Consider the following 15654-nt stretch of genomic DNA (forward strand, 5'->3'; position numbering starts at 1 on the left):
ACTATTGTGTAATGAGTTTGTCACATGGAACACAGTAAATGGTCTGTATGAGCTTTTAGTCCATTTTCTGCTAGTTTGCAAAAAACGCTTGAGGAAACAGCCCACAATTATGCTTGTTTAGAGCAATGCAACTTGGTTTGTAGTGTGGCCTTTTTTTGAGACACCTTGCTTTTCTGGTGACAAAAGAGCTTCATTTTCTGTCTGTGCTTAGAAAGTAAACAGGTTTTTCTGTTAAAACCATGCTGGAATGAGCCGGAAATTACACTCTCTTATCTGCCAGAGTTATTGTGCATCATTTTGGAGAAAGCCATTGTGAATGTTTACAATGACCTACTAAAGACCTATGCCTGTGTGCTTTTGTCACCAATGCAGAGGGTCCCTGTGCTACCCATTCTGTCAATTTGTGTTCAGACAGGGCCTATTCAAAGATGTGAAAAAAAAGTACTTTTGTTCTGTTTTGCATCATTACAGGCAGTGGATAACGGATGCCTTTAAGTGCACACAATCAATTATCATCATATAATTGTATTGCAGTCTACACAGAGATGTTAAAATACCAGCTGCTTCAAGAAGTTTTAAAAGGCATTGTTGAACTAAAGATTAGCATTGTGACCACTGGATTTTTAAAGACTTTAACAAGATTAAAAGGAGCAGTTGGATCACAGATAAATTAATTTTATTATATAAATGAAATATTATTTTATGGTAACTAAATTGATGTGAATTTTTCAGTCTGTTATTGTTATTGTGTCTAACCATTTGGGCGCGAATTTATATCAATGTTTTTTATTTTTATCAAACAAAGCCACAATAAAATTAGATATTGTTTGAAATTGTAGCTGAATGAAGCAGTGATTTGAATGATTTAGTGGAATAAAAGATTTAATGACTCACTCCTAGACATCCATTTGTCACAAAGAGTCTAAACAATCCCCAACAGATTGAATGTATCTCACCAAACAAAGACAAGTGGCCTTTTTCTGTATGCACATTAATTTAAAACAGTGGTAATGTTAATGTTAATATTTAATAACTCAGTCTGACTTTTTTTTTTTTTTTTGCTACAACCATCAAAAAATCAAAGCAGCGTACAGTAGGTGCATGTCCAGCAATTATCAAACCAAATGTTTAGAGTAAATTTTAAATAAAAATGTATATTTCCTCATTGTGTAAGCTGCGTCTTGTGGCTGATGGAAACTAAAGCCCCTTTCACACATACAGACCTTTCCAGAAAATTACCAGCAATTTTCCAGAAAGGTATTTATGTGTGAACAGGCTATTTTTTGAAAATACTGGAAAGTCCAGAAAGAGGATTTTAACATTACTGGTAATTTGCATTTGTCTACTCCAGCCAGTCAGAACATTTAGACGCATTCACGCCCGCACTGTTTATGAAAATAAAAGCCTTTGAATTATTTTCCAGACACATTTAGCTGCTAGAGGTTAGTCAGAGAATGTTTCTATCTTCCTTCTGAATGCCAAATGTGGAAAAATATTATCAATAAAATTCTTATGATAAACCGCTGTTGGTTTGCCTTCAAGCTCTGCTTCAGTTGCTTGACGCGTGTGTATGTAAAGCAGCCGATGAGCACCAGCACACACGCACACATACACATGCACACACACACACACACACACACACACACACACACACACACACACACAAACACACACACAAACACACACACACACATACTATGTACATTTCGACATGTGAAACTGTTCCTCCATATGTTTTCATCAAAGTTGTTCAAAATACTTATCCATCCACAGAATTTGTAATATAGTCAAGTCTGTAAGCATTTAGCTGTGGTTCGCCCTTCTGCCTTAGGATGTCTCTGGGACAAAGCAGTTGCATAAATGCTAAAGCTTTAAATAAATGTGAAGCCATTAACAAATGCCCGGCCTGTTCTATGTTTACAAATACAAGCGGAGGCGTTTAGAGGTCATTTCTGGTTAATTATGTCAGAATTTACCGATATTTTAGAATGGTTTTATGAATGGACTTTTCTGGGAAAAATCTCGAACATTCCATTTTTTCGGATATTTACCAGTATTGTTGTGTGAAAGGGGCTAAAGAGTCACAGAATGCCATTGTAAAGCATACTGTATATTGTTCTCCAACTTAATATGAATGTTGGTGCTATTAAGCAGTGTGTTTTTATTATTATTTATTTATTTGTGTTTATAAAACAGTTCATAAACTGACTATGATTTTTTGATCATAACTGATATGATAACTATTTTTTCAGGTTTTTTTTTTTGTTTTATTTTACTTTAATTAGTTTTTTTTTTTTTTTTTTTTTAATCAACAGCTCCTTTAGCTATATTATTCATAGGAAAAAAAAAAACAAAAAAAAAAGCAAAAAAAAAACGATGTGTTATTTTCATTGCTGTGTTCGGGGTGTAAGAGTTCACAAAATGCATTGTTTGGTTCGATACAGCATAGTGATATCATGGTTCAGTACATTTTTAATACAGCAAAAACAAAACAAAAAATTCCTTGATTTTTACAAACAGTTTTATTTATTAAAGTATTAAATTTTCTTTAATTTGAACAATTGTGGAACTATACATGCATGTGTGTGTGTGTGTGTGTGTGTGTGTGTGTGTGTGTGTGTGTGTGTGTCTGAGTGTGTGTGTGTGTGAGTGTGTGTGTGTGTGTGTGTGTGTGTGTGTGTGTGTGTAATAGATATGTAATAGTTTTAATCTTCTATTGGGTTGTAGTTACATCATTGTATTTTGTATCTAACTGCTCTGATCTCAGTGAGTCAGTATGTGTGCATTATTGGGTAATTGGTTGATTAAAGGTTTGAGTTATTACATGAGCCTCAGAAGACATAAATCAGGATAAACCCAGGGGAGGTGTCATTGATTAAACCAGCCTGAGGCGGGGAAGTTTAACCATTACCAAACATCCTTGTGTGGGATGTTCATACAAAGGAATGATACAATTACACTGCTGTACATGAATCCCTCTCAGGAGTATGTTGCATTTTTCCTTATGCACTGTATTCCTTGAGTACAGAGGTGCAAAACATTACAATTCTTGACTATATTCTGACAATTATCACATTGCTTCTTTTGTGAATTGCTGAAAAGAGTATAACCTCAAGTTATACTCTCGTTGAAGGTGTCAAATATGCATTTTCATTGGTCGGTTCTGTATAGCTTACTTAACAAACTACTTTATTTTGTGCCTTTTGTTCTTTCATTCTTTAATTTCTTTCATCTCATATAATGAAATCATTTCAAAGCAAATCAATATTTCACATCCGTCTGTGTATTTGCTAAGTAGCTGTGTAATTAGCTGGATAATGTACAGTACGCCAATCATTATCGCAGATGAAATGTCTTCAGGATGAAAAAGGATGCGTTAACATCAGGTTTATTGTGTGACCAAGCTGTTCGCGCAGTAAATCCTGTATTGTAATTAGGATCATATTGAATTTTTCAAGTCCCTTAAAATCATGCTTACAGTTTAATACATCTTATTTCATTGACTTTGTTGTAAGGAAGGAATCAGTGTACAGCCTTCAAGATTTATTGTATTTGGCTACTTCAGTGTAATTGTTGGTACTGCTGTAAGCATTGTTGTATTTATATATTTATTAAAATGCATAAGGAGAAATAGAAAGTCCTCTAGTCACAGTTGGTCTTGTAATTACACATAGAATTGGTTCCATATCTCTGGCTTTGTTTGTGTGTTCATGTCATTTTGTTGGTGTTTTGCTTTACATATTGTAAGTCATTCTCATTTAGAAACCTCTTGTGGATATTGTTGCGGACAGGTATGGGTTAGGAAATACATAATACATATATACATACATACATACATAAGTACATACTTTACATACATACTGACAAACAGACATACATACTGTACATAAGTACTTACATCCATACATACATACATACTGTACATACATACTTACACGCATACAGTTCTTCCTGAAGGTATTCATAGCGCTTTTTTCACAAATTTTTATGTTACAGCCTTATTTCAAAAGGCATTCAAATCATATATTTCCTCAAAAATCAACACACAAAACCCCATACTGACAATGTGAATATATAATTATTATTATTATTTTTTTTAATTGTTGCCAATTTATTAAAAATAAAAGCTGAAAAATCACATGTAAGTATTCATAGCCTTTCCTGTAAAGCTCTAAATTGAGCTCAGATACATTCTGTTTCCACTGATCATTCTTGAGAAGCGTCAGCAGCTTAATTGGAGTTCAACTGTGGTAAATTCAGTTGATTGGACATGATTTGAAAAGGAATATGCCTGTCTACAGTACATAAGCGCCCAGGGTTGACAGTGCATGCCAAATCACAAACCAAGCATGATGACAAAGGAATTGTCAGTAGGCATTCTTCTGTGGAGAGAGAAGAATCGTACAGAAGGACAACCATCTGTGCAGCAATCCACCAATCAGGCTTGTATGGTAAATTGGGCAGACGGAAGCCACTCCCCACCTGGAATTTGCCAAAAAAAAAGCATCTTAAGGACTCTCAGACCATACAAAACTAAATTCTTTGCTCTGATGAGAGTAAAATTGAACTCTTTGGAGTGAATGCCAGGCGTTTGAAGAGATCCAGGCACCGCTCATCACCAGGGTAACACCATCCTTACAGTGAACCATGGTGGTGGCAGCATCATGCTGTGGGGATGTTTTTCAGCCGCAGGAACTGGAAGACTAGTCAGGGTAGAAGGAAAGAGGGATGCAGCAATGTACAGAGACATCCTGAATAAAAACCTGCTTCAGAGTGCTCTTGACCTCAGACTGGGGCAAAGGTTCATCTTCCAGCAGGACAATAATCCAAAGCACACCCAAAAAATATCATTGGAGTGGTATCACAACAACTCGGTGAATGTCCTTGAGTGGCCCAGTCAGAGCTCAGACCTAAATCTTATTAACAATTTCTGGAAAAAGTCTGAAAATGGCTGTACATTGTTGATTCCCATCCAACTTGACAGATCTTGAGAGGTACTGCAAAGAGGAATGGGCAAAAATTCCCAAAGACAGGTGTGCCAAGCTTGTAGCATCATATTCAAAAAGACTTGAGGCTGTAATTGCTGCCAAAAGTGCATCAACAAAGTATTGAGCAAAGGCTGTGAATATATAAAAAAAAATAATAATAAATAAATAAATATATAAATACATATATATATATATATATATATATATATATATATATATATATATATATATATATATATATATATATATATATATATATATGTATTTATATATTTATTTATTTATTTATTTATTTTTATTTTTTTTTTAATTCACATTATCATTATGGGGTATTGTGTGTGGAATTTTGAGGAAATAAATGCATTTAATCTATTTTGGAATAAGGCTTTAACATAAAAATATGTGGAAAAAGCGCTATGAATACTTTTGCGGATGCACTGTACATACACACATATACATACATACATACATAGATACATAGATACATACATACATACATACATACATAAAAAATCATAACTGCAAGATGTTACTTAAAAAATGGTCAAGGATCATAGCTCTTTCTTAAAACTAACAAAGCATATCAGTGCCATACACACATAAATACGTACAAACATACAACAGCATGTGTCCCAGGCGAGCATTGTTTACAACATGTGGAGGGTAATTATGCAGTTTATGGGCCATTTACAAGCCCAGACCAGTGTTGCCACAGTGTCCTTCTCACCTCTTGAAGGACCTGTCAGGGAACATAAACCATCCATGCTCTGCTTCTTTTTTTTTTTTTCCTTTTGACCATGATACACACACACACACACACACACACACACACACACACGCGCGCGCACATCCACACACAGCTACGGGTGCTTTAACAATTATCACTGTGACTGTCTTATGAATCAGCTCCTGACATCATGCCACCCTTCACCTAGACTTCCTGTCATAAGCCATATTTCGATTCCCCTGTTTTACTGCACATTTTTGAATTATTACATCAGAAACTCAAAATGTAAAGGGCTCCTATCATGCAAAACCAAACTTTGGAAGCTGTTTGGTCAGACATATGGGTAGTATAGTGTGTACAGTACACAGCCTTATTATAGGGGTGTAAACATATCAAGTCTTTATACTGTATATGTATATATATATATATATATATATATATATATATATATATATATATATATATATATATATATATATATATGAGGCCCACCACAATTCCTTCCCCATCCACCAAATTAATTGATAGACACATACAGTATTATCAATTCTCAGTAGGGATGTAACGATTCACCTGAATCACAATTCGATAAGATTCACAATGCAAATCTCATGATTCAGTCAGGATTTAAAAACAAAATTATTTGAAACAAATTTAAGGTGAAGAGCCTTTTCATTTTTTTTTCCTGGATGCTGCACTTTTTTTTTTTTTCTAAAGTATAAATACTTAATTAAATAGCTATTTTAAAAGCAAAAAAACAAACAAAAAAAACAAACAAAGAATAATACAAATTAAGGAAGACTAATGCTGAAGAAAAAAAATTAAAAAAACTCTTTCATGGGGAATTTGATGGCTGGTTTGAGGAGGAAAGCCTTTCCTAAACTAGAAAGTAGGGTGTACAGAGGTGGTCAATAGGCCCTGTGATCTAGGGTACTGGCTACTGGCAAAAAAAATACTGATTATTAATTTACTAATTATAAAGTAGACAGAATAGAGAGAGTTGAACAATATTATAAAGGTGTATAATTAATTAGTATAAGTATCACTTTGTTACACTTAAGAAGAGGTAATCTTGAGCATTTTTCAATATTCAATAATAATAAGCGAATTATTAAAATATGCATAAACTAATTTGAAAAGCAGAGTGTAAAAATAATCTAACACCTGTTTCTGTAACAGAACAACTTTCTCTTTCAGTCTGAAAAACATCTTCACCCTTTCGCTATGTGATATCCGTAGCACTCGACAGAGCAAGTGGAGCTGCTAATCATCTGGTCCCATGGTTTGACTTATCAATATATATATATATATATATATATATATATATATATATATATATATATATATATATATATATATATATATATATATATATATATATATATCAATTGATCAATTGAGTACACTAAGTTGTCCATAATGTATGTGTGGGATTGAGTGTGTAGAGTATGGATGTTTCGCAGTGATGGGTTGCAGCTGAAAGGGCATCCGCTGCATAAAAACCTGATCTGGATAAGTTGGTGGTTCATTCCATTGCGGTGACTCCAGACTAATAAAGGGACTAAGCCGAAAATAAAATAAATGAAAATGAATGACTGAATCGTCACATTTAAATTTATTTCAACGGACTCACTGTGAACTGTTACATCTCTATTTCTCAATGCATGTTTTTAATAAAAAAGACGCTATATTAAGTAAAATCGCTATATAATTTGCCATGTAATTTAAAATGACTGGAATCACCATAGCTGCAAAGTGAATTATAAAAATATTCAACATTTTTAAATGTGAAATTTGAAGCATTAAACCAACCTGCACTGTGTGAATTACGGAACATATGTAATATTGAAATTGTGATTTGAACTTGCAATTTAGTTAGTAAAATTAGTATATTTATCATTGTGTGTTTGTGTGTGTGTGTGTGCATGTGCGTGTGTGTGTGTGTGTGTGTGTGTGTGTGTGTGTGTGTGTGTGTGTGTGTGTGTGTGTGGTGTAGTTTATGAGAAAATGCATTCTCCTCATTAGTTAAAACAAAGTCATAGTTTGGTATACTGTACTTAAAAGGGTCTTTTGGCATGCAAAATTTGCCACAGGTTTTCTGTGAAGATTGGGTTTAGAGGTAGGGTAAGTTTATATAATAAGGTTTTTACAGTATGAAATACATTATGCCTGATACCAAATTCACACTAGCAGCAACTTTGTTCCTCTGGGTGGCAATCTGGTGCAAACACAGGTGTGTGTAGGTCTACAGCGGGAAGAATACAACGGCCTATGAGCGAGTTGAGTTTAGAAGGATTCTTAACTTTGTTGCGTCGATTGACAAGCCAAATTTGAAATGATTTGCTTCATTATAAAAAGGAAACACAGCTGTCTTCCATGACTGTCCTTTTGGCACAGACTGAAAATGTGAGAAACACCAGTGTTTCAAACATAAACATCCAGACCCTTGCTGACATGAGTGATTCAGCCCAAATCCAATTCAAAAGCGCATCTCAACTAAAAGAACATATTGTCGCCTCAGAATTATAAGGTTCTGTCTGTGTTTTAAATTATTTTGAAATATTGAGCTTCAAAGATTATGCATTCCATATAACAAACAATTAATAAATGTATGTAATGACATAGTAGTTACAAAGTAATGACACAGTAATTGCACACAAGAAAAATGTGTATTGTGTATATTTACGTATACAACTATAAATAACCAAATACAGTGGATGAAATAAATAAAGAATCATTCACATTTAAAAATATTATCTTGGATGTAACTACAATGTAATTACAGCGTAATGACTTATGTAAATATAATGTAACAACACAGTAATTGCAAACATACAAACGTGTTAATAAAACCAGATTAATGTTTGTAATTACATATTACATACGTGTACTGTGCCTATTTAAATATATAGCTGAAAAAACAAACTGTACATGAAATATACAAACATGTTTGTAAATCTTGCATGTAATTATTACAATGTTACTACATAGTCGTTAAATGTTATAACAGTGTAAGTACAATGTTAATACATAGTAATTATGATGTAGTGACATAGTAATTACATCCAAAATAAACGTTTGTATTTACATATGTACTGCGTGTATTTGTTTAAATACTCAAACCACAAACACTGTACTTGAACTATGCAAAGAAACATTTAGGTTTATTTATATTATCTTGGATGTAACTACAATGAAATTGCACACAAAACAAAAAAATTGTAATTACATGTGACCTGTGTATATTTACGTGGACAACTATAAATAACCAAATACTGTACATGCAATTAACAGAAACTTTCATATTTATAAACATTATATTGGATGTAACTACAATGTAAATACAATTTTTTAACATACAGTAGTAATTACAATATAACAACACAGTATTTGCACACGATAAAAGTTTGTAATTACCTGTGAACTGTGTTTATTTATGTATACAACTATAAATAAACAAATACTGCACATGAAATATGCAAAGAAACATTTACAATATATATATATATATATATATATATATATATATATATATATATATATATATATATATATATATATATATATATATATATATATATATATATATATATATATATATTATCTTGGATGTAACTACAGTGTATTTACAATGTAACTACACAGTATTTAAATACTATGAAAGTTTGCAATTACATATTACATACATGTGCACTGTGTACATTAAAGTATAAACTAAAAATATACACTGTAGATAAAGTATACAAAGACACATTGATAAATGTTATCTGGGATATAATTACAATATAATAGCAATGTAAATGAATTCAATATAATAGTTTGTAGTTACATAACATATGTATTGTATTTATTTACACAAATAACTATAAATACACAAATAAAGTGCATGAAATATACAAAGAAACATTTACGTTTATAAATATTATCTTGGGTGTAAATACAATATATTTACAATGTAATTACAATCTAATGACACATTCATTATACACATGTACAAACGTGTTTATAAATCAAAATTAATGTTTGTAATTACATATTACATGTGCACTGTGCATATTTAAATATTATTTAACTATAAATACAAACTGTACATGAAATCTACAAAGATGTTTGTAAATCTTGCATGCAATTACAATGAAATCTAAATGGAATTACAATGTAACAGCATAGTAATTACATCCAACATCATAGTTTGTATAACATTTTACGTGTACTGTGTGTGTTTATAACTATAATACATAACTACTGTGCATGAAATATACAAAAACATGTACAATACAAATATGTAATTACAATGTCATAACAATGTAATAACAAAGATGTAATTACATACATTACATGTCATAACAATGTAATTACAATGTTATTACAAAGTAATAACATTTAGAGTAAATGTCTGTAGATACATTTGTACTACACAAACTGTACATGAAATATACAAAGAAACATTTAGGTTTATAAAAAATATCTTGGATGTTATTAAAATGTAAACGCAATTGTAACGTAAACGTATTTACAATTTAATGACATAGTAATTAAGTTTGTAAATACATGTGTACTGTGTATATTTACAACTATAAATAAACAAATACTGTACATGCAAAGAACAAAGGAACATTTACATTTATAAATATTATCTTGGATGTAACTACAATATAATGACATAGTAATTACAATGTTACGACACAGTAGTTGCAGTTTTTAACACATTACTCACATTTAAATACAATGTTATAACAATGTGTTTACAATGTCACTACATCCAAAATAAAAGTCTGTAATTTTGTGACACTTTTTTTCTATCAATTTGACCTCAGTGGGTAATTTATCACTTGATTTTTATCTAATATGGTTGTTTCCTCTTCCAGAGCTCTCTGCGGGCGGAAAAAAAGGAATATATCAGGATTGAAATCATAGTGCTTCTTAATTGTTTATTTATCTTAACACAGTATTCTTTTTTCTTCTGTGTCTTTCTACAGCAACTAATGCGAGAGCGCCAACAGATGGCCAGCCGTCCGTTTGCCACTGTCACAGTTGCACTCGAGGCTCCAGAGGAAGAGGAGGAGCTTCTGCAGGGCCAGGCAGATGTGAGTAAATGTGTTAGTTTAAGTTTACATTTAAAACACATTAGGTTTAAGCATGTAACACAATTAACACTCTTAACATAATAATACCAACACCTAATATTAAATTAAAAATATATATATATTTTACAAAATTGCAAATATATAATAATAATAATAATAACACTGACACTGACTCTTTTTTTTAACTGTATTCACCTGCAATGCCTTCCCATAAACTACTTTTCTTTTGATAGTGTTTAATTTGCTTCATATGAGTGCTACTGCTACTTGCTACTGTGTTCATTTTACCGTATTTGGCTAGACAGAGGCATCTTGATTTAACATCAACTGAATTGATTTTACTTATTTTAATGATAAATAGTGAGATTTCATCTAATCTGCTTTGTTAGAGCATCTCTCACTTATTTTCAAAGATTCAGGCTTTTTTCAATCACTGTTTAAATGCCATCTGCAATCACTGACCTCTTAAAAAAGTCAAACACATGTCTAGTTGTCTGTTATTTATTGAACAGTTTCTGTGTCTTGTTCTACGTACATCTGTCTGATTGGGTTGTGAAAGTAGATTGTGTTGGAAAGAGCTGAGGGAAACATATGCATGGAAATCTGGATGTGTTTTTAAAATACACCCAAGACTTTTTAAATAGCTGTGGCGTGATTTGAATCGTACCAGATAACTGCTAATTGCTGGAAGAACAGATTAAGTGTTAAGAGTGTGCTAGACCTGCTGTGCTTAATATCTGGACTGAAAAGTGTGAGAAGCACTCAATGACTGAGCCATCTTCAATGTTACACCTAGAACTCTTCAGGTGTAAAACAACATCTGCTGCACTACACCAACTGTTCCTCTCATATAATTTTAAAATTAAATTAAAATGATTAAAGTGTATTAAAGAGATCTACACACACACACACACACACACACACACACACAAATCCTGTTAATTTACTCACCCACAGGTCATCCAAGATGTAGGTGACTTTTTCTATTAAAGAAGAATTTGAGCTGAATCCATGGTTCCTGGAGATTTTTATAAAGATAGTGAATGGTTGTAGGTTTTTTTAGATTAAAAATACACACAAATCCAAATTAAATGCCATTATTCTAGGCAAAGCAAAACATCCGGTCCGTGTGGGAAATAAAACATTATTTACAGTATTATTAACTTTAATTCACGGCCTGGTAAAACAGTCTCTGCATGTAGCTCTATTGTATTCTCCGTTAATTAACCATAAATATTATCATTTGCTAGTATGTATGGGTATTTAAATGTCTGAAACCTAAAATAAACATTATTTGTTTGTTTGCATATTTTGTTTGAAACCCTTGATACATTGTTATTTGACAAGCGTCGCATGCCTCTTTCTGAATAGCCATTTTTGGTTACCCATAGAAGCATTCATTAAAAAAAGAAAAAAATGTTTAAATATACTACTGTGCCATCAGGAGGACGCTTCAGCTTCACAGACTACCACTGACAAGCCAGAGTGAGAAACACAAGCAAGATGGCAATAACAATTATTTTACACATGCTCTTACAATGTGTTGTACTCACAAGAAAATAGAATAAGAATGTTTACTCTATTCATCTCCCATTTAAACAAACACTTACTTTCATATAGCTTAGGAGACGTTGATGAATTAACGTGTTGTAAATCCAACAGCTCTAATCCCCTCTGCAGTAAATGGGACTGTAATTTGTCATAAACAAGATGCATCTCTATGGAAATAGAAAAAGTGATATCTTCAAAATAACTCGGGAAAGGGGGTTCAACCCAGCACTGCCTCTTGACTTTACTTAGGCGGGCTGCCCAGATATATTAACGGCCCCCAAGTGTATTTAGTGACACATTTTTATTTTTATTTTACTATTATAAACATCCTAGGGCTGCACAGTGGCACAGTGGGTTATACGATCGCCTCACAGAAAGACGTTCGCTGGTTCAAACCTCGGCTGGGTCAGATGGCATTTCTTTGTGGAGTTTGCATGTTCTCCCAGTGTTTGCTTGGGTTTCCTTTGGGTGCTCCAGTTTCACCCACAAGTTAAAAGACATGTGGTATAGGTGAATTGGGTAAGCTAAATTGTCCGTAGTGTATGTGTGTGATTGAGTGTGTATGGGTGTTTCCCAGTGATATATTTTGTATCTGCCCAAAATAAGCAAATTTTCGCGATAATCTTCTCCCGTTTACCCGTTTAGTTCTGTTTGTGCGAAACCTGTCAGCTCTTCAGTCTTACTGGCTTTGCAGACCCACATAGACGTGCCTTTGTGGGACTTAAAATGTTTGTCCGACCCGGGTTTCTAATTCTCTTAAAATGTCTGGGATTTAACTTTTGCTTTCACTTCTTAAAAGGTTAGTCTGTTTTTGCAGTATTTTTTTTTTTTTATTAAATACTACTTTCTGCTTGCTTCACAGCTGACAGCATGCACAGCCACAAGAGAAAAAGTAAAAAATAGATTTTCTAATCTAAACAATTCAGAAAAACTGTACTATATGCTCGGAGTGTCAGGATCGTGGGTGGGGAAAAGAAATGAGGACCCAAGTGCAGGGAAAGATGGTATTTATTTAGAATAAAATAAAATAAAAAGCAAAACAAACCACCCCGAGGGGGAAAACACTTACAAAACAAATAAACAAACAAAACAAACTAGACTGGGCAGGCTGGCAAGGATCAGGACTGGAGCACTCAGGACTGGAACAAGGCAACATACAACAGGACAAGACAACATACGATGACGAACTGGCACAGGACAGCAGACATGAGGAGAATATAAGCAGAAGTAAACTAACACACAGGTGAACAAACAGGTGTTAACAAACAGGTGAATCTAATAAACTAATAATGGGTTAACAAGGGGGGAGGGACTAGACAATAGATGGGAGAGCACATGACACAAAGAGACACAACACAAGCCATGCGTTCACATAAAACAAGACTAGATTATGCAGCCAATGAGAGAACTCATTAACCGCAGGTTCATATAACAACACAAGCGTACGGTGCATGTAAACATGAACCATATGCTAAACACAACACCAACAGAAGACTGAATGCAAGACACGAGTACACGATGAATGAAAACACTCACCATGCACTCATGGTCTGCTCACACCCACAACGGCGCGCACACAGAGACACACACAATGACAGAAAACAAGTGCTCGACCCCAAAAAAATCGACCCGAGCACAACATGACAAAACAGAGCTAGTGTCCGGACCCTGACACAGAGAGGATGAAATGACTGGTCTAAACTGGCTGCAAAATATATATAGACCATTAGTTGTTAATCAACGCATTTGCCCTATTTAAATAATCTACAAGTTTTAATCTTGTAATTATGATTTTTTTTTTTTTGAAAAATTGTCTGTTTTTATTCATTTTATGTGATTTATTTCTCATTTGCTGATTATTATATTCATTTGATAATGTTAATATATTACATAGGCTATTTTATATACAGTACATATCTAAAATTACATATATTTCAACAGTTTTTTTTAACCCATTGAAAAGAAACAGTGTAAAACAGTGTCATAATAAATACAATTATTGTTAAAATTAAATTATGTTTTGTTTGTTGTATATAGTTAACTATTTATGTGGGATGTGTAAATGGTGCGTTTCAATCCGGCTACTACTGCAAGTATATTTCAAACATGTGGGAAGCACTGATATTTTGATCTAAGGGTTGATCAGTCACATCATTAATTATCTAACTACGTATTTAACAAATGAAATAACTTAAATGTCACCAGCAGCAAAAATAATACAATAAAATTAATAAATAAATACATTCAAATACATTCAAATTCAAATACAGTCTTTAATCCATTCAGCTCTCTTGAGTTGCTGCCACCTTTTAAAAGACATGCAGATATTTGCTCTCATTTTAGCACCGATTCTCTCACTTTGCCTTTTTGACTGCAAGCTCTCTGCAGTTTAAGCTTTCCTGATTTTGACAACAGATGATTCTTCAGATGTCAACAATGATTGCCCTTTTGGCCTGTCTAGAATTAAAAGCACATTTCAAGGAGAATTGAAACAATAAAACTTTGTGTTTTTGTAAATTAAAGAAAACACACAGTGTCACTTTCTGGACTGTGTTTACATTTTTTATCAACTAAGCTGAGCCTTGATTCAAAGCATTCAAAAAGAATGATTTTAAATGTTAACTATATTGAGTCTTAAATTGAAAGATAAATTATTTATGGATGTCATGTAAGTGTTCCACAATAGGATCTAATGCAATGAGCGAAATAAAAAGCAGGTAAATCACTGGCTGCCATTTGTTGGATAAGCCATTGTGGCACATGTGATTGCAGCAGCCTCTATGACCTTTACTGCATTATAAAACAACAGGAGAGTCATTAGCATAAATCTTCACATCAGCGTCCATATAACATCCATACAACATAATAAAGCTGATGAACCACAGCCCAGAGCACCTGCACTACGCCAAAGCATATCTTGCCTTAAATGTTGTGCTGATCAATAGCGGCCCAGGGTTTTTATAATGCTGTGAGAAATAGATCAATTTCATATGCAGGGCTTTAATGTGCTGTATTTACCTCCTGTGGGCGTTGGGGAGATAAAGACTATTTATGATACTTATGAGCTGTCGGGCTAGAGGAAGACCATTATTATTCAGATGCATGCACAAACTCACGTACATATTCATGGACATGACGGCATTAAAGGTGTGTTTTTTTTATGTTTTAGAAATATGTTTATGCACATCAAAGCTACATTCATGCATTTGTTTATCAATGTGTGCTAAATCTGTTTGTATATATTTTAAAGGGCACCTATTTTACCCCTTTTTTTAAGATTTAAGTCTTTTGTGTCTCCAGA

General features: G+C 33.1%; 1 protein-coding gene across 2 annotated transcripts in view; it reads left to right on the top strand.

Annotated features, from left to right (window-relative positions):
• atrnl1a (attractin like 1a) overlaps nt 1–15654 on the top strand; it is a 465931-nt gene that overhangs the window by 382695 nt on the left and 67582 nt on the right. For both annotated transcript variants that reach the window (XR_015505851.1, XM_087279119.1), the window contains exon 28: nt 10695–10802. Coding sequence is in view for 1 of the 2 variants with exons in the window: in XM_087279119.1 (XP_087135245.1) it covers nt 10695–10802 (108 nt within the window). In the remaining variant the exon portion in view is untranslated. The remainder of the gene's footprint in view (nt 1–10694; nt 10803–15654) is intronic.

The sequence above is a fragment of the Danio rerio genome, chromosome 13 (assembly GCF_052040795.2).
Source record: "Danio rerio strain M-AB ecotype USA chromosome 13, GRCz13ab, whole genome shotgun sequence".
NCBI classification, from domain to species: domain Eukaryota; kingdom Metazoa; phylum Chordata; class Actinopteri; order Cypriniformes; family Danionidae; genus Danio; species Danio rerio.